Source organism: Cervus elaphus, chromosome 13 (assembly GCF_910594005.1).
Source record: "Cervus elaphus chromosome 13, mCerEla1.1, whole genome shotgun sequence".
Lineage (NCBI taxonomy): Eukaryota > Metazoa > Chordata > Mammalia > Artiodactyla > Cervidae > Cervus > Cervus elaphus.
This window is the reverse complement of record NC_057827.1, coordinates 59,710,001-59,729,032: the sequence shown is the minus strand read 5'-3', so window position 1 is coordinate 59,729,032 and position 19,032 is coordinate 59,710,001. Positions and strand designations below refer to the sequence as shown.

The window sequence follows — 19,032 nt, the reverse complement described above, 5'->3', positions numbered from 1 at the left end:
TTGGAGGGGTGGATGTGTAAGTGCTCAATAAACCTTGTGTGAATGGGTGGGTAGGTGGACGGGTGGATGGTCTGAGTCTTTAGCCTCCGGGAAGAATTTCAGCCCAGGCCAGCTGGGCTGTGGAACAGGAGGCAGTTCCTGACCTCAGCGAGGGTGCCTCAGCCGAGGAGAACTCTCTGCAACTCACCAGGCAGGTAAGCGTCTTGCCTGGGACCCAGGAAAGAGTGACCTGAGCCTGAAGGGCAGTTACTGGTTGGTGTCAGAGGAAGAGGGTCCAGCCAGACCTGAGACCGATGGAGGTCTCTAGGCACCAAGAGCGGAGAAGGCTCCAGGAAGGGAGGGCTGACACCGCTCCTCAGGATCGTGACTGCCCGAGGGCCTGTGGTGGGCCTAGCATGGTGCCAAGGCTGTACCAATACTCTCGTCAAGTGCTGGAGGCAGTGACTTTTCTGGCTCTACTTTTCTGAAATAAAGTTGGCTTGCAAATTCCCAGAACTTTGGAGCTGCACACAAGGGATTTTCATCTTCGGGCTGTTGAATCGAGTTGACCCCTCATCTTTTGGGGGAGAAAGGTTATCCATGCGCTGCCTTAACCGGACAGTGGTTTATTATGTTCATTATTGGAATCCAGTTACTGAGAATTTGGGGCAGTGGGTTAGGGGGTTCTGGGGCGGAGGCCGCGGGGGCAACCTGTACTGTGCTTGGCCCAGCCTGTGGTCTTTGGGGATCAGCCGCATGTGACGTCTAGCTCCTGACCCCTCTGAGGGCCATTTGGAGCTCCTTCGGGAGGGAGAGTCGCTCTTGCCAGCGAAGGACTGCCTGCCCGTCGTGTTTTGGATCCAGTCCCACCAAGAAGCACAAGACCAGGGCAGCGTCCTCCAAGGCCCCAAGGCACCAGCTCCGACTTGCCTTTCAGGGGAGCGCTGCTCCTACCCACTGGGGCCTTTCAATGTTGGAGATGGCAGTTCTGTTCCATCTTCAGACCTTGGAGAGGCCAGAGAATAAATTGGATCTTCTGCCCACTTGCTTTTCATTGGGACCATTGAGTCAGGACTTCAATTGAGACAAAAAACTTTTCCTCTAGTGACTTACAGCTGAAAATACACCATCCACGTGGCGTGAACTGAGGGAGAAAAGGAATAGAAGGAAAGCCCCAGGTGCCCGGGACACCCTTTGGCTTAGCAGTCAATTGACTTCGGCAGGAGAGAGACCAGGTTCCCATGCAGCTATGATGGGATGACCCTGGACAGGCTACTTAACTTGTCTTGTGACCTGGTGTCCTCACGCGCACCTGCTGTGGCCCAGAGTCAGAACTCTGTGTTACTTATCGTCATTAACGGGGATGGTCCATTTAAATGTGGCAACAAATGCATTGAGAAGCCTAATATGAGCCAGGACACGTGACCTAGCTTTGCAGAATGCAGATTCTGGTGTGTCTTGGTAATGGTGCATGTGTGCTGCATGCTAAGTCACTTCAGTCATTTCTGACTCTTTGCGACCCCATGGACTGTCGCCCACCAGGCTCCTCTGTCCATGGGATTCTCCAGGCAAGAATACTGGAGTGCGTTGCCTTGTCCTCCTCCAGGAGATCTTCCTGACCCAGGGATCAAACCCAGGTCTTCCACATTGCAGGCAGGATTTTTCCCACTTGAGCCACCAGGGAAGCGCCTTGTTAACAGTACTCGGGAGATTTTACCGGGCAGTAATAATGTAAAGAGTAAGAATAGCGAGAGAAACGGAATAGTTGAGCTTTTTGAGTGCACAACTGTAGGAAAAGCATACCTCCTGGGATTCTCCTTTACTCACACTTCTGCACACTCGCCACGTCTGATGGCAGTTGACTGGGGGCTTTTCCCATACCATGCAAACCTGCAACACCAGCTGGGTGTCCTACAATTTAACTCAGTTTTGACACTGACCACCTGGAGATGAGCATCAGCTCTACAGGTTGAGGACTCAGCCCCACAAGGTCCCGCCCGCCCCCGCCCCATCAGATGACAGTTGCAAATTTAGGTTGATATCTGTGCTCATGAGCCAGCAGCTGTAAATCACAGGTTCCCACGCTCCCCGCCTCTAGTTTGATTAATTTGATGCATTGGCTTCTGGAACTTGGGAAAACAGTTTACTTAGTATTTACCAGCTTATTATAAAGGACTGTGGGAAAGGGTACAGTTGAACATCCAGGTGGAACAGGTGTATCGGGCAAGAGGTGTGGGGAGGGGCTTCTGCACCCCCTGGGCAAGCCTCTCTCTCAGTTCCTCCTCCGCTCACCAGCCAGGACGCTGCCTGAACCTGTCCTCCTGGGATTTCCTATGAAGGCTTCGTCACAAAGGCATGATCTGTCACTCACTCATTTTCCAGCACCCTCGCTGCTCAAGGATGGGGAGTGGGGCTGAAAGTTCCAAGCTTCTAATCATGCCTTGATCTTTCTGGTGACCCACCCCCATCCAGCCCACCAAGCATTGTCTCATTCAAATAAAAGACATCCCTGTCACCCAGGAAGATCCCATTTGAGGACAAGCCTGTGTGGTCACCCCACTTCAGAACCCGTGTTTTCAGGCCAGCAGCCATGGTCTGGCATGAGTGCATGGCTCTAGCACCCCAGCTCTGTGTCAGGCTCTGTCCTGAGTAATTATGCACATTAACTCAGTTCTCACAGCAGCCTGAGGTGGGGACCCGTGAGAGAGACACAGAGCCTAAATAACATGCCAGGCCTCACAGCTTCACAGCCGCTCCTAGAGAACCCGGCCACTGAGCATGGTTGTGAAATAGTAACCATGCCTGCTTGACATCCTCACCGGCTTCACCTGCGGCCTTTGCAGTAGAGAGGGCCGTTGCAGCCTGTCTGGCTGTTCAGGAAAGCATAGGTTTTTCTCCGCAGCCCAGGTCTCTGCTAGCATACCTTGCATGTTGCAGCCAGAGAGGGTGAGTGGCCCCCAGCATGGGGTGGGCGGTGGGAGCCAGTTTTTCCGAGTCCCCAGCCTTCCCGATTCACATGCTTTCACATCTAGCTGGTTGTTGATCACATCAGGGAAGTGCGTGGGAGTTTGGGAGCAAAGGGAGAGCTGGAAGTACAGCCCAGAGAACCCTCCAGAAAGCTGGAACTCTCTGCCTTTCGTCTCATCTTGGCATCCCCCCACCCCCGCCCTTCCCCCACCCACGATCTCTCCTGTGGGGACTGCCTTCGGGTTGGCTCACAGACAGCCCCAAACTTTTGGTGGCTTAATGCACTGAAGATTTGCTCATTGTTTATACCACAGCTGAATCCCGGTCCCCTAGGCACTGGAATCTTCTACTGGTTCCTCTGCTTCCAGCCCACAGATGAAGCATGAGAAGGGGGAGCGGTGATGGGCCACCCCCTGCAAGGTGCCAGTCAGCGGTCAGTGCTGTGGGAAAAGCTCTTTCTGCAGAGGTGGTAGCTTAGGGCACTTGAGGCGTTTGGAACTGATAGATAAAGGAGAGGGTTTAATGCAGATGGTGCGTCCTGCATCTTGGCAGCTGCCCCTCTACTTGCATTAAGCCTTCCTTCCCCTGCCCATCTCTGGAGGTCCCGTTCTTCCCTCTCCCTTCCATGGCTTGGTCTGGACACCTCCTTCTCCTCCGGGAGGCCATATCTACCCCCTTCGCAGGAAAGAGTCACCCTGCTCCGTGGCAGGTCCCTTCTGGGTCTGCGTTGTTCACTCCATTCTTTGAAGCTGCCAGTGCACTTAGCAGATGTCTGCCGAGCTCTTGGGCTTCTTGGGTGGTACACTGGTAAAGAATCCACCTGCCAGCACAGGAGACCCGGGTTCGATCCTGGGTCAGGAAGGTCCCTTGGAGGAGGAAATGGCCACCCACTCCATTCTTGCCTGGGAAATCCCTTGGACAGAGGAGCTTGGCAGGCTACAGTGCATGGAGTCTCAAAGACTTGGACATAACTGTGGTGACTGAACAACAGCAACAGCCTAGTTCTTGCCTGGGGCCTGATTCTAGGTCCTGGGGAGGCCAGGCTGCAGCCCTGGTCGTTGGGGAATCTCAGGATCTTGTGGAAGAGACAGAAGGTTAAAGAAACCACTTTATGCCGGGAAGTTGCGGTGCAGTCTTGGAGGGATGTGCACAGCATCTCGGGGACACGGTTGAGATGAAGGAGCCGTTAATGCTTCCTGTTTGGGAAACGAGGAGTTCAGGAGTCTGGAAAACTTCTATACTGGGGCTTGGGAGACCAGTAAGAGCTCATGTGTGGACGAGAGGCTACAGGTTGTGGGTAGACACTCCAGGCAGAGGACTCACTGCGGAAGAGGAGCACCACCCCGTGCAGGGACTGGGGCGGCTGGGACTGTGCCCAGTGTGAACAGAGATGCTCCTACGGTCCCCCTGAGGCCCTGAGATGAGAGGACAGGGGGCGTCTGTGCCTCGTTCACAGGAGGGGCCCAGAAGATACTTGTCAAGTTAACAAGTGATCAAGCTGAGGCGGGGAGATGTCTAGAGGGCTTAGGTGCCACATCTATAAATGGAATGTTCTAACTCACAGACCAGCCCTGGAAGGCGTAGTTCTGACATCCTTGTTTATGAAGGGGGGAACCGAGGCACAGAGGCCGCTCAGCCAGGAGGGGTCTCCAGGTGCCCACCGTCGCATCCTGTCCTCCTCAGCCAGCTGGTGGGCGGGAGGCAAGCACCCAGCTCCCCTTGGATCACGACGGGGTGGCTTGTTCCCAAGGTCGGAGGTGGCTGTTGGGCCTCTGGGGTCTGCGGGCTTCTGTCCCATCTCCTCCTGGGCCTCCCTCCACCCTCGCCTGCCTCATCGCCTTCGCCACCGAGGAAACAGCGGGCCCTTGTTTTCTCCGAATTCTGAGCACTCGCAGAGCACCATCCAGCGCCGGCCTCTCAGGGTGGCCTGACTTGGAAATGTGGCGCCTCCGGCCACCGCAGGGGGGCCCTTCCGTCCGGACCCCCAGTGACTGGCTGAGGGGGCCCAGTTGGATCCTCTCTGAGGAGGAGAACAGGTCCCCCAGGAGAGTTTCCTTTTCTGTGAGCAGAGTGTGGTCAGAAAAACCAAATGACACACTCGGAGTGAGTTCACTTCCGTCCTGGCCCCCAGTCCCGTCCCATCTGGGAAACGAGGCTTCTGAGGTGCCTCCCCCCACCCGCCCCGCTGGTCCCAGGATTCCCTTCTCTGTAGCAACTCCCCCAGCCAAGGGCCCCTCTTCTGGTACCCCTCCCTCTGTGAGGGGTCCCCTCCTTTGTGGCATCCCCAGCCCCCTCTGAGGGTCCCCTCCTCTGCAGGATCCTAGGTTCTCTCCTGCGTGTGCCCGGAGCCTGCTGACCGACAGCAGTTTTGGCTCCCCTGGACTCTGAGCGTGCAGCCCCGGAAGACCTTCTCCCCCTCCCCGCCAGTGGGGAGAGACCGCTGGCTCCTTGGGGTAGACCCCCTCAGGACTGCCAAGGCCCCGGCTCCTTGGGGTAAACCCTCTCAGGACTGCCAAGGCTCCGGCTCCTTGGGGTAGACCCCCTCAGGATTGCCAAGGCTCTGGCTCCTTGGGGTAAACCCTCTCAGGACTGCCAAGGCTCTGGCTCCTTGGGGTAGACCCCCTCAGGGCTTCGGCGGCTCGTCCGGTCCTCTGAGGAAGGCTGGTCCAGGAGGGCCTTTTGGAGCCACGGACAGCTCTGCTTGGGCCCCGGCGAGGATGCAGAGTGGGGACTAGCCAGGCCTGACGTGTGTCCAGAGCCGCGGCTCTCGTGAAAGGGTTTCACTGGCACAAAAAACGCTTGGAAAATACACAAAGGACAGTGGCCGGCTTCCAAAACTCAACTGTTTACCTTCAGCAGAGTGGCCGGGAACGCGGGGATCTTATTTTGCAAACAGCCCACAGTTGTCAGGTCTACAGGCCTTGGGTGATGCCCGGCGAGCACGAGCCCAGGGGCTCTCCTGCCCACCTCCTTCCCCAGAGGCGTGGGGACCCCAGAGTCCTCTCAGGGGCTGGCTTCTGTCCCTTCTTGCTGCACAGGAAGCATTCTCTCTGGGATGGGGTTTCCGAGGCCTGGGGCATCCTGCCCAGCCTCCCACGTGACCCAGGCTCTTCCGCCCGTAGCCGTCTCGGTCTGAAAATGTTGGCCTCTTGCTTTGGTGCCTGTCACAGTGGAGCCACTGCTTACAGGGCAGATGGGCATCTCTGAGAATGAGCTGTTCCTTGCCCGTGTTCCCACTTGCCACTGGCTGCTCTGCCTTCCTTCCAATCCTGTTTTTTTTCTTTTTTTTTCCCCTAAGAAATGGTATTGGATGGAAATTAATAATCAATGTATGGACAGAACCAGAAGGATCCTTGGAGTTTCCTGTTATTATCGAAGGGGAAACTGAGGCCCTGGGATGCTGCTAGGCTTTTGCACAGGCCCCCGGACATGGGCAGCTTGGCTGCAGGCTAAGCCCATCTGTGTTGCTGTTTGTCCAGGTCCCAGTGGGTCATTTCCCAACCATGAGGCCTCACCCAGTCATTTTTCCTCCTCAGCTCTTGGGGTCCTGGTCTGTGAAGGTGTAGCTGTCACCTCCAGCTCCTGGCCATCCTGTGAGGACAAGTACCACTTCCCTTCCCCATCTAGGAGTCTTGGAAGATGGGCAGCTGCTCAGCTGGTCTGATTTTGCTGTTTTGTTTTGTACACAGGCTAGAACATCAAGGGATCAGTGTTCTTCAGTATTTTCCTTTTGTGAAGTCCATGAGCCTTTTTTTTTTCTTCAATAGGGAAAATCCCTTAACATCTTTCCTGGCAGACAATAAAAAAGAGGAGTTAAGGCTATCAGCAGGAAAGACCTGGTGCATTCTGAAGGTTTAATGGAAAAAGAGTTTAAATCAGGAGGATGACATGGCATGGGCGGGGTCAAAGGAGCCAGAAGGAGGTGGTGAGGCACCCCCAAAGTGGTGGGGTGTCATCACCCCAGGCCCAAGGGGACGAGGGGAGGGAAGAGCCTAGAGACAGTGGTGGTCTTGGGAGAGGGGCCGTCCTGCTCAAGGGAGATGTTGGGGCCGTGAGGATGGTGGGGAAAAGCACCCAGACTCCTGTCCCATCCTCTCTCCCATCTTCTGCTGGTGCCTCCAAAGGGCCAGACGTGGCCAGCAGCCAGAGGGCAAGGCACCCAGGCGATCGTGGCTCTAGGGCACAGCGCGGGCACGGGACTCAGGATGGGGGCTGGGTGACCGGCCCAGCTTCAGTTCTGGCTCTGCTTCCTCACTGTGAAATCCTTGGCAGGTTTTAGAAGTCTGTGTTTTCCACTGTCATGTGTGGAATTGCCTCTCACTGTGTGGCTGGAAGATAAAAAGAAACAAATGGACATACGTTTTTAGCACCGAGCCTCCCTGGAGCTGTCATCATGATCTCTTCCCTAATGACTTTGAAACAAACAGCCTGGAATCCCGGAGGGAGCCCCACTTGGGGAGTGGGACGGAGGGCAGGGGTGGGGCTGGTGGCCTTCTCTGGCCTCCGCTGAGGCCACGCGGGGGGTCAGCCAGGTGATCGACTGGCGCCGCCGCCTCCGAGGGCGCAGGCCCTGCAGGTGGTGGCGGCCGCGTGCCGGGCGGTAGACATCTGGTGGTGTCAGGCGGCCCGGCTATTGGCAGGTGCTTCCGTCTTGGGGGTCTGGGATGCCGGCTGTCAGCCAGCAGCCTTGGCTCCCCCGGGACCCGATCTTCCAAACCCCACGCTCTTGAAAAAATAAACACGTTCCCCCAGTGGAGCAGGGCAAGCCAGGGACTCAGGGGCTCCAGGTGGCCCTGCATCCCTCGCTTTGTCATCAAAGGCCAGCCCTGATCTCAGTGTGAAGTGCTGGCGGCCAGCCTCGCAGAGCGACGGCTCTTAGATTCGCACAGATCACAGCTTTGCCGAGACCGTGGGGAGTTTCGTGGGGAGAGTGTCTGCTTGGATCTCAGTTCAGGTCTGGCCGTGTGACTTCAGTCATTGGACTTGACCTTGCCGAACCCTGGTGTCCCCACCCGAGAGGCCCCGGGTGGTGGGGCAGCTGCAGCGTGGCCAGTAAACGCTCTCACAGTGACTCTTGCTGGACCCGTAGGTCCTTGGTCACCCCGACTCCACCTGTGTGTCTTCTGTGTCCCGGGTAGCCTGGCGCTCGGGGACGGAAGCACAGACAGGGGGCCTGCCCTGGAGGAGTTCCAGGGCCCTCCTCGCTCTCCGTGCCCTGGGGACGTGCAGAGGGGATGGGATAGACAGGGCAGCAGGCTCACGGGCTCAAGTTGTTCTTTCTCTCTCTGTGTTTCCCGCTTGCAGCTGAACCTGAGCCGGCCGATCGAGGAGCAGGGCCCCCTGGACGTCATCATCCACAAGCTGACCGATGTCATCCTTGAAGCCGATCAGAACGACAGCCAGTCCCTGGAGCTGGTGCACAGGTTCCAGGTGTGCGGGCGTAGGGGTCAGGGTGGGGGTGGGGGTGCAGGGAACGGCTCTGTGCCTCTGAGGCCGTGGAGCTGTCCTGCTGGGTTCCCCGTAGACACGGCTCTGCTGCTGCCAAGACGTGGGCCTGTGGTCAGGCCCTTCCCTGACGGGGCCTCTGTCTTTGGAGGTGAGATGGGCCCGCTTGTCCCCACCGCCGTCTGCCGCCTACCCTTAGAGATACGATTTACTGATCAGGGCACTATCCAGTCCGATCATGCCCTTGCCTCCTCCATGCACAGATGGCCAGAGCCACAGGTGCTGTGTTGGCACAGAGGTGGGAACCCTCTTGCCACCCTTGATGAAAAGGTCCCCTGAGGGTGTTTGAGCTGCAATGGCCGCCCTTGGGCCCCTGAGTCCTGCCCTGGTGGAGAACCCCTTCTGCTTGCTCATGGCTTTGAATCCGCAGGCGTGTCTCTGAGCTCCAACCAAGTCTCCCTGTCTCCTCCCTCCTCCCTTCACCCTGTTTCCCAGTGTCCTGGGCCCTGACCCCACAGTGACCTGCCCGCCGCCTTGAGCGCCTCTGCCATCGCCCCCACTGACTTGCCCTGTGTTTTTTCTCTGTTGTGGACAAGAGCGTGATTCATTCCTCAGGAAAGCGGCTCGGGGTCATGAAAAACAAGGTCATGTTATCAGTGAAAAATGCACTTGAGATCCAGGGCCTCCCCAGTGGGAGGGATGCTCGAACCAGCACTTTTCAGAGCGTGATGACTGGAGGGGTGACATCCTGTCCTTCCTGATCAGGACAAAGGGGAATCTCATCGCCACACAGCAGCCTTCCTCCTGACAGCATTTTCTTTTGCCCTTGAGTCCAGGGTTGGTGACCTCAGCCACCCTCGCTCCCTTCTTGACTGCCCGTGTCAGACTCCCGTGAGCCTCGGTGGCCTGTTGGTGGCCCAGCGGGTGTCCCCTCCCCTCCCGCACGCACCTGCAGAGGTGTGCTGCCCACAGGTGGTGCCCTGCGGTGACTTTGGCCAGCAGCCTGACATGATCCACCCCCTCCTTCTCCCAAAGCGCTGGGGGCTGTGGAGGAAGGCGAGTTTGGGCTCCTCCAAAGCCTCAGTTTTCTTATTTGTACAATGGTGTCAGTACTGTGTTGGGAGGAGTAAACAGTGCGATGCGTGTGAAAGTGCTTCACACGGTGCTCGGTTCCCAGTGAGTGCTTGGTTGGAAGGTCAAGGCCAGTGTGAGCATATGACCTCGTGCCTTCTTCTCCTCTTCTGTGAAATGGGGTTGCTGCTAGCTCCTACGTCTTGGGATGCTATGAGAAGGTTGCCGTGAGCAGTAAGTGTCCGAGGACGTAGACGGGTCTGATGTTTGCTGAGCTCTTCCGGCGGCCCCACCACTGTTGCTTGTGTCATTACTTTTTTAGATAAAGGATTGCAGCCCCCGCCCACCCCATTGCCCTGGGGGGTTACAGAACGACCAACCCTGGGGAACCTCCCATCCCCTGCTCCCCGCAAGCAGACACACAGCCCACAGCGCAGGCAGGTGGTGAACAGTAAAGGGGAACTGGGTGCCCTGAGTTCCCGTTCTGGTGCAAAGAAGGTTAGTGAGCTCATTGTGGGGGACGTGGGGACATGCAGCTTCAAGGGTTTCAGCCACCAGCTGCATGTCCCAGGGGGGTCTCAGCTGGTCTCGGGTGTCTGTCTCACCCAGGGCACACAGAACCGCTGCCCTCAGATGCCTGGGGTGACCTCAGGATAACCTTCCAGCCTGGGTATCTCTGGGATAAGTTTTCACTTATCTATCTGTGCTTGAGCATGAAGCAGATATCTGATAAGGCCAGGACGTTTCCTCTTTTGTGAAGAGAACAATCCTTTGGGGAGAAGGGTGATAGGCCGCGCTTCGTGCAGGCCCCGAGAGGAGAAGAGATGGGCAGGGGCTGGCAGAGAGGAGCACTGAGAGGTGCCAGGTGAGGCCGCTCAGCGCCGCGGGGCCTGGTGCTGTCAGCGCTGCCCTCACCCGGCACGAAATACGAGGTTCAAGTTCAGAGCCAGGCCGTAGACTGACAGACTTGACCTTGACCAGGCCGTTGTTTTCAGATGCCTGTTTTAATGTTTATTCTCGGGACACGAATGAGGAGGCATGGGGGGAGGGGCCCAGGGCCAGTAGAGGCCGAGGCGTGTTCAGACATCAGAGGCCTGGAAGTGGGGCCCTGGTGCTGGGGTTCGCAGCACTGGCCTTTCTGCCATTTGTCCTAAGAAAACAGAGAAAGGTGATGTGGCCCAGAAGGGGAGCAGCTCAAAGGGCCTTCTCTGAAGGCACAGCTCAAGTCCCTGGGGAAGTGGCCTGGGGCTGCATGGGTTAAGATAGATACGTTTCTGAGATGTGCTCATGGGATGCTCCCACTAAGCCTCCAGGGCCCAGGGATTGAAAGGAATTCTCAGAGCTGAGAGGTTATGCTTTTTTTTCTGGCTGCCCTTGAGGACAGGTTGGGGACTAGGGGTCTGGGGTTTATACACATCACTGAAGCTGGTTGCCATAGAAACCAGCTCCCAAGCTGCAGCCTGCCCCCTCACCATCCCCCTCCTTTAAAAAAAAACTACTGGTCTCAAGAGGGCTTGGCTTGGAGAATCATGGGGATGATTCAGTTGTTTTTCTGCACCAAGGTTCTTGTGGAGCCGGCAGCCTGGTGCCGCTGAGGCCCTGCCCCGAGATTCAGTTATCAGTGAACAGACCTGGGCAGAGGTGCCTCGGGGCTGCGTCCATGTGGGCGAGTGGGGTTAGGGTGGTGCAAAGGTCCCGGTCCCAGCACTCAGGGGTCTCCTGGCATCCAGAGCGGCTGCCTCAGGGGAGCAGCGAGACCGCAGCATCCAGGGCCGGCTCTCAGGTGTCGCCTGGGGCGTGGGTCTGCCGCTGCCGTCCTAGAATGCATAGAAGCATTACCGAGCGATCATCTTCCTCAGGGCAGCGCCTCCAGCCAGGTAGAGCTTCCCGGGATTTTCCCTGAATGAGCTTGCGGGGAAGAGGTTTGAGTTTGAACTGTCACCTCTTCTGCCCATCTCCATTAGCTGGCAGGACGTTAAGTCCTCCTAATGGCCCCCAGACCCCCAGTGTGGACTCAAGGACCGCTTTCTCCACAGCGGCACGCTACTACTTGCTGAGCACCATCCATACTCCCACCCTGCGCTCCCAGCCCGGAGGAGAGGCCTGGGCAAGCCAGGAACTGCCTCTGCAGCCCCCCGAGTGATGAGCTGGGAGACACCCCGACCTGGTCCCTGAGGGCCCTGGCTAGAAACTGTCTCACTGCGGTGATAATAAAGACTGTAGGCTCTGTCGTGGCCCATGGGGCCTGCAGGCTGGCTGCGGCCTCCTTCCTTCCGCAGCCTCATCTTGTCCCACCCATCCCTTCATTGCTCAAGCTCTGAGCTCTTTTCCAGCTCACTGCCTCTGCACAGGCTGTTCCCTGGAGTGGAATTCGTCCCCACCCCCAGGCTCAGGTGCCCCTTCCTGGGGTAAGTCTCTCCAGTTAGCCAACTGCAGGCACATTCCCTGTCCGAGGCCTCCAAAACTTTGAGCTTTTCCTTCCGTCTATTTGGAGGTTTGTAATTCTTTATGGATTGTTCTGGCCAGTCTCTCCATTTGGGGATCTGCTTCAAGCTCCCCCTTTGCTGCACACAGTGCCCACATGTCTGTGAAGTTGAAGAGCATCGTGGGTGTGGGCAGCGCAGGGCGCCCTGGCAGGTCCCTGGAGGGAGAAAGCGGCTCCAGGGGGGCAGCTGGGAGCAGGCCCAAGGAGGGAGGGGGCTTGGGCCGGCTCACCCGGATCTGTTGGCTGCATATGGGCCTGCCCTCGGATCTGGGGACCTCCTCGGTGGCAAGAAGAATGGAGAGAGCATGTTTCACACCAGGCTGCAGGGCTTGGGCTTTATCTTGCAGGCTAGGGGTGGGAATGATAAGATCAGGTTTAAGCGGAAAGAGAGGCCCTGCTTGGGAGGGGAAATTGCCAGTGCGGGTGAGCTCGGGGCAGTAGGGACCCCGCAGTCATTGGCACCTGGTGGTGTTCCGACACGCAGAGGGACACATGCCATCCAAGGCTCAGCAGCGCCCCCTGCTCACCCTGGGACCCCCGCCGTCCTCGGCGCGCTTTGCTCGGCCATGACAGACCGGCCTCTGAGCAGCCCGGGCCACTGCAGCCCACATGCTCCCAGCTGTAGACAGCCACCAGTTTCTGTCTCTGACTGTTTTTGCCCATCCAGCCCCGTCCCTCCTCATGCCCACTCCCCTGGAGCCCCTTTGTCCCTCCAGGGTCCCCTGCACCCACTCATACCCGCGACGCTCTCTTGCCCTGTTCTGGACTTTGATATTTCTGGAATCATATAAGACACCATCTTTGGGAACTTCCTGGTGGCCCAGTGATCAGGAGCATGCATTTTTCACTGCCTAGAACACCTCAGAGAGGCTCGTCTTGGCTCTTAGTCTCTGCCCCAAAGTGACAGGTGCTCGGGGACTCTTGACAGTCCAGTGGCCCCTCAGATCCTCCAGGCCCGTGAGTGCCTGCTGGGATCAGAGGAGTAAGAGCCGCCTGCAGGCCCGGGAGCCGAACACGGTGAGCAACAATACCTGGGGCCCTTTTCTTTGAAAACATAAAAAAGGCGCTGAAACATGTTCACAGGCATGATGCCCTCAAGACGGGTGCCAGTCATGAGTGTGTGGAAGCGTTCACCACCCTTACGGTTAGTGCCTGGTGTGTGAGAGCAGGTGTAAGCCGTCTGCCCAGATGGAGCCTTAGTGACCCCTGAGTCACGTAGGATTATCATTATTGCTATTACTATTGTTATTCCTTTTAAATTTATATAATTTATTTCTTCTAAAGGTATTTTTAAAATACATCTTTGAAGTTTTTTTTTGTTGTTTGTTTGTTTTTAAATATGGACCATTTTTAAAGTCTGTGTTGAATTTGTTACAGTACTGCTTCTGTTTTATGTTTTGGTTTTTTGGCCGAGAGGCATGTGACATCTTAGCCCTCTGGCCAGGGATTGAACCCACAACCCTTGCATTGGAAGGAGAAGTCTTAACCACTGGACTGCCAGGGAGGTCCTTGTTATTATTATTATTCCATGGCAATAGTACCACTCTAGCAGCCTTATCTGTGGCTATCGGTCCCAGCCAACTTGAGAGCTCTTAACTGTAATTGGAGTCAATGAGACCGTGATTATGAAAGTGTCCCCAAATGGAATCTGAGCTCTGTGACAGTTGAGCAGAAGAGTGGACTGATTGTAGCCTTAGAGGCAGGGCCGGGTGGGCTTCTGGGGGACTCTGGGTACTGTGCCAGGTTCTACTCTTCACCAGCTGACCCACCGAGGCCTTGGTTGCCCCCCGGCCGCACCGGGAAGACGCCAGGATGGCAGCAGAAGACAGTGGCTTGAGAACAGTGGTACCTAAGCTGAAAGGCGGTTGCTATGAACAGGGATGATCGCCTCTAAGACCCCAGCTCCGTTTTCCTCTAGCCCCTGCGGCTCTGAAATGATTCACAGCTGTGTTAACTCAAAGCCTGTCACCCCCAGACGTGCACCGAGCCACCGCCAGCACGGGGCTGTGTATTATGTGCGGCAGGCACCCAGTGGAATTAACAGAAGCAACAGATTTTACTGTTGGAGGCCTTCTAGTCTGATTAAGAAGATAACATCTGAACCGATCAAAGGTTAAGTGAGTTTCTGCCCATTTTGGGGGCGGCACCTGGTAATCTATCGACCTTCAGGAGAGGGGTCAGAATAGGAACCTTGAGCGCCAGTGAAGGGTTTAGATGATCACCATGGAGCCACGGGAGAGGCCACCATTTCCAGAGCACATCTCAAGGGGCCCTCTTGGCCGTGGGCATTCCACATCTCCTATCTTGTTTGGTGCTTACATCAATCCATGGAAAAATGGAATTACTTCCCCATTTTTCATGTGACAAAGCTGAGGCCCAGGGAGGTTATTAAATCACTTGCTTGCAGTCACTCAGGAAGAAGGTAGCTTGCATTGTTTTCAGAGATGCCTCAGAGGGGCCTTGACGGCCCACCGACAGACCCCTGGGGGCTGAGGGCCAGTGATGCTGGGTCACTGTCTGGCCGTGCCAGACTCTGACCCTGCTGGTGCCCCCTGATGATGAAATAAATGTTGGCCGGGCAGAGGCCAGGGGGGCAGAGCTGGGCGGATCTGGTGGCCCTGGCCCCAGGACAGGATTCCGGGGGTGGCTTTGAGGTCAGCCTCCCCGTGACAGCTGCCCTGTGTCGGGAGGCCCCTCCTCCCACGGCGGAGGTGGCCGAACAATCTGGCCATTGTGCGCCCAGGCTAGGCTGCCGGGCGGTGGCTGTGAATCGCTCTTTCTGCCCCAGGGAGTGTGGTGCTGTTTGGGGCCGTTAACTGTCTGCAGGGCCTTTCTCTGTGGAGAGGAAGGCCGGCCCCCTAGGAAGACGCTCGACTTTACAACTCTGTTACCTGCCCGGAGCAGAGCTGGACTTTGGACGGCCGGGGAAGGGACGCCGCCCCAGGGCCTGAGCTCACTCCGGGAGCTGGCCGCCATCCCTCTGAGTGTGTAGACAGCACAGGGTTGGTGGTGTGCTGGCTTTTAGAACATTTGCTAATAGTACATTTTCCCCAAATGGTGGGGAAAACTTGTGTACAAGTTTTGTGATGTGTACAAGTGTGTACAGGTTTTGTGTTTGTGTCCAAGTGATGTGATGTACACATCATTTCAGGGTTCCTTAGCTTGGTCCTGTGGATGTGTTGGGCTTCTGGGTTTTGGGTTTTGGAAATCGAGAACTCCCAACCAAGAGGTTTGTAGTCTGGTGGGTTCGTCATTTCAGGAACATCTATGGCAGGAAGGTCTCTTCCACGCTCCTCCTGGCCTGTTTGGGGCCATGACCTACTGAGTTGGCTTCTGTGCAACCCGTGTGGTCTGTGTGCCCACGATAAAGGCCTGTGTGGTTTCCCTGAACTTCGTGTAATAAATCACAAAGCCTCTCACCAGCCGAGAATAAAGCTGCTCTGGTGGCCACGTGCTGGGCCCCAGCCAACTTCGGTCCTCTGGGGACGGACAGAGTGGGGCGGGAGGACCTTCCCATGCTGGCTTGGGTCCGGGCCCCTGCCTCAGGCCTCGCACACTCTCTGGCTTCTAGTCCCTGTCCTGGCTTGTATCTCTGTCTCTCCATTGATCCGTGAGATCATTTGTCAAATAACCATTATGTCCTTTATTCCACGAGCCTCAATTAAGCACTTACTGTGTGCTAGGAATCTTAAAAGACATCACAGATACAAAAAGTAAGACAGATTAGGTGGACACAGACTCTGTCCCCACAGATTTGTATTTGGTGTGTGTGTGTTTATTGATATAGGGGAGGCAGGGTTGATACTAACAAAACACAAGTAAATGGAGGAAAAGCAACATAGTCTCCAGTCATGGTAAGTTCTGTGCTGTGTGTGTGCCCAGTCGCTCAGTTGTGTCTGACTCTTTGTGACCCTATGGACCGTAGCTCGCCATGCTCATCTGTCCATGGGATTCTCCAGGCAAGAATACTGGAGTGGATTGCCACATCCTCCAGGGAATCTTCCTGACCCAGGGATTGAACCTATGTCTCTTGCATCTCCTGCATTGGCAGGCAGATTCTTTACCACTGTGCCACCTGGGGAAGCCTGTGGCAAGTTCTAGGAGGAAGAAGAATCAAGGCCTGTCATAACCTGGAGGTTCTTATCACCTCTCTGAAGAGGTGACACTTGAGCCAGGGCCTAAAAGCCTGGTAGGCAGGGAGACGTTGTGGAGCAGGCCGAGGGCCATGTTGCAGGACAGCACAGAGGCCTGGGGACCTGGAACAGGCTGGTGCAGCCCAGCACAGCGGCGGGCGAGAGTGCGCAGCCTGGGCCTGCGATGGCCACTGCTCAGGAGAGGGCGGAGATGTGTGGCCGGAAGTGAGACGGTGGTCTGCAGCACCTGGGGTCCCTGTCAGGGTCACGGCTGGCAGCCACAGCTGTCTGTTCTCCTGCAGCCAGAGGCTGGGAAGGCGGGGTGGCTGAGTGCAGGGGTGAGGGGCCCCGGCCTGAGTGGCCCCGGGTCCCAGGGTTCAACAGCACCCTGCAAACTCTGCTGTGATTCCAGGCAACTCCAGGAGGAGTTGGCATGGGCGTCCCGAGTCCTGGCTGTAACGTGGCATACCCAGCGGAGCAGGCCAGGGACCCCGCAGGCCTCGGGGAGCCGAGAGTCCGACTCTGGCTGGAGGCTGCAGGCTCAGGTGGGGCGGGCAGAGCCGGCCTGTGGCCTGGTTGCTGGGACGCAGCCCGAGGGCAGGGGCTGCTCCACCAGTTCACCTGAACATGTGGGTGCAGAAGGTGCACGGGGTTAGGACAGGTGCTTAGGGAGTGAGGGGGCCGCTGCTGAGCTGGGGTGACACCGAGCTCCTGGGACCAGGCAGCCCCTCTCTGGTGCTCACTGTGCTCGCTGTGATGCTGCTGGGACCCCCTCCAGCCCCACCAGTGGCCGCTGAGTGGAAATGCCAGCCTGTCCTGGGTGAGAGTCAGCCCCTGGGGAGGTGCCTTCTCCCGGCCGCACCCAGCCCTGCACATCCCCCACCAGCCCCAAAGCTGTTTGTGGCCGCAGTCTCTGCTTGCTCGAGGGCCTGAGCAGTGCCCTGGCGCTGTGACAGGGCATGTGACGATGGTCAGGTGCATAGCCTGGCCAGGCACCTTGCCAGCCTCCCGCAGACGGGAGGTGGAGGACGCCTACAAGTTTGGTGCTGAGGTCCAGGGGCAGAAAGAAGGGTATTGTTCTAGTCCGGGGCCTGGGAAGGAGGGGAGAAGGTGTTTGTTGTCTCAGATGGTAAAGTGTTCCGTTTCCTCCCCGCCCTCTCTTCCTCAGCTTTCGGGGTTATCCATCGGTGGGATTGCTTTTCTTCGTGAACTTTCCATCAGTTCTGTGAACGGCAGTGTCCCCGCCATGGGGACCATGGTTTTCCCTCTGATGGTTGAGCGAGGCGTGTGACACGCAGACTGTCTGGGAAGATGACCCGGGGGATGGATGGTTGTCGGTGGCATCCGGCTTTGGGATGGGATGAGGGCCTGTGATATGGAAGCCATTGGTGGGCACTTGGCACACCCAAGATGTTCAGGCCCATCCCACCCCGTCAGGCAGTCTTTCCCTAAGCCCCCCACTGTCCTCCCGTCTTCCCATCTAGAAGGGGTTCCCCCTCAGCTCTATCCGTGGCATGGGTCATGCACAGTTCAGCCCTGGATTCCTCCAGTGTCTTGCCCTTTCTGAAACCCTTGTTCTGGGGCTTGTTCCCCAACAGGGACAGGTGGGGGTTATGGCTGTTATGGGTTATGGGGTAAAGCCATTGTTTTGTGTGGTCTGTTTTGGAAATGATTCCATAGCAGTCCTTCCTTCAGGCTGCCTTATTCTTTTTAATAGCTGCATAGTATTCCACCAAATGGCCTTAAATCCTTTTCTTAACCCATCCTCTACTGCTGGACACTTAGAACGTTTCCCATCATGTTTTGGAAATGCTGCAGAGGTAAATATCCTTGAACATACATCTTTGCGTGCCCATGTGGGGAATTATGTGGGAAAAACACCTAGAAATAGAAATGCTGAGTTTATGTCTTCTTAATTTTGGCCGTTGCCCAACGTCTCTCCATAGAAGTTGTGCCAGCAGCACTCCCACCAAGCAGGTCCTGGCCCCTGTTCCACCCCTTTGGGAGGTGTTTCTAATCAGTTTCATTTGGCACCACGTCACAGAGAATCCAAGCGTGCCGGGACCTAGTACTCACCTCCTCATCCTGTTGTTTTTTCCCCGCCGGGCACTCAGGGTCCTGGGAAGGGCAGTGTGTGAGCCGGGCTCTCTCAGCCTGCCTGGGCCTTGAACCTGGTCACCTTGCCCTGTCTAGTGCCCATGCACAGCCAGCCTTTCTCCTCTGTGCTCCCTGTGTGGGAAGGGCCTGGCCACCTGGCCTGAGCTCCTGGGTTTAAATAACGGGTCTGAAGAGCAAAATAGGCCGAGGGGTAAATTGCACCATCGTTTTCCTTTCAACCCCTCTGCCAGGTCAGACACAATATTGTGCCAAAGGTCGGGAAGCATCTCGGTTCTTCCTGCCCAGCAAAGCCTGGTGCACGTGCCCCCAAGGCCAGCGCTTCACCTGACACGTTGCCCAGGACGCGTCCCTTCCGAGCTTAGCCACTTAGCCTTGCACACCGCTGGATGGGTCACCGCCAAGCTCAGGGCTGGCTCGTCACTCCCCAGCCCAGAACCTGTTGCTTTAGGATCAAGTCCAAACCCCGTGGCTGGTCCGTCTCCAGCTGTCTCTCCCCTCTGTCTTCACGTAACCTCCCCTTGAGAGCTCTGTCCGCCCAGCCACGTGGGCGGCCTCGCCCCAGGCCTCTGTTTTTGCTGTCTCCTCTGCTTGGAATGTTTCTTCGTGTGTCCCATGCCTGCGACCCTTTGTGGCTCGGCGTCACCGGCTTCCAGAAACCCTCTCTCCTCTCCTCTTCCCCTCTCCCCCGTGGCTGGATTACTCCCCCCCACCCACATCTCAACATGGCAACACTGCCCCACTCTATTATCACCAGTCACCCCATGTCTCCACTTACGAGCCCCCTGGGGGGGTGGGATGTGGCTGCTTTGTGGCTGAAGACAACACACACACACA

General features: G+C 56.8%; 1 protein-coding gene across 4 annotated transcripts in view; it reads left to right on the top strand.

Moving 5' to 3' along the window:
- The window catches only part of ITPK1 (inositol-tetrakisphosphate 1-kinase), a 157,071-nt gene that overhangs the window by 83,552 nt on the left and 54,487 nt on the right, over positions 1–19,032 (top strand). For all 4 annotated transcript variants that reach the window (XM_043921471.1, XM_043921470.1, XM_043921469.1 and 1 more), the window contains one exon: positions 8,251–8,376. Coding sequence is in view for 1 of the 4 variants with exons in the window: in XM_043921469.1 (XP_043777404.1) it covers positions 8,251–8,376 (126 nt within the window). In the remaining 3 variants the exon portion in view is untranslated. The remainder of the gene's footprint in view (positions 1–8,250; positions 8,377–19,032) is intronic.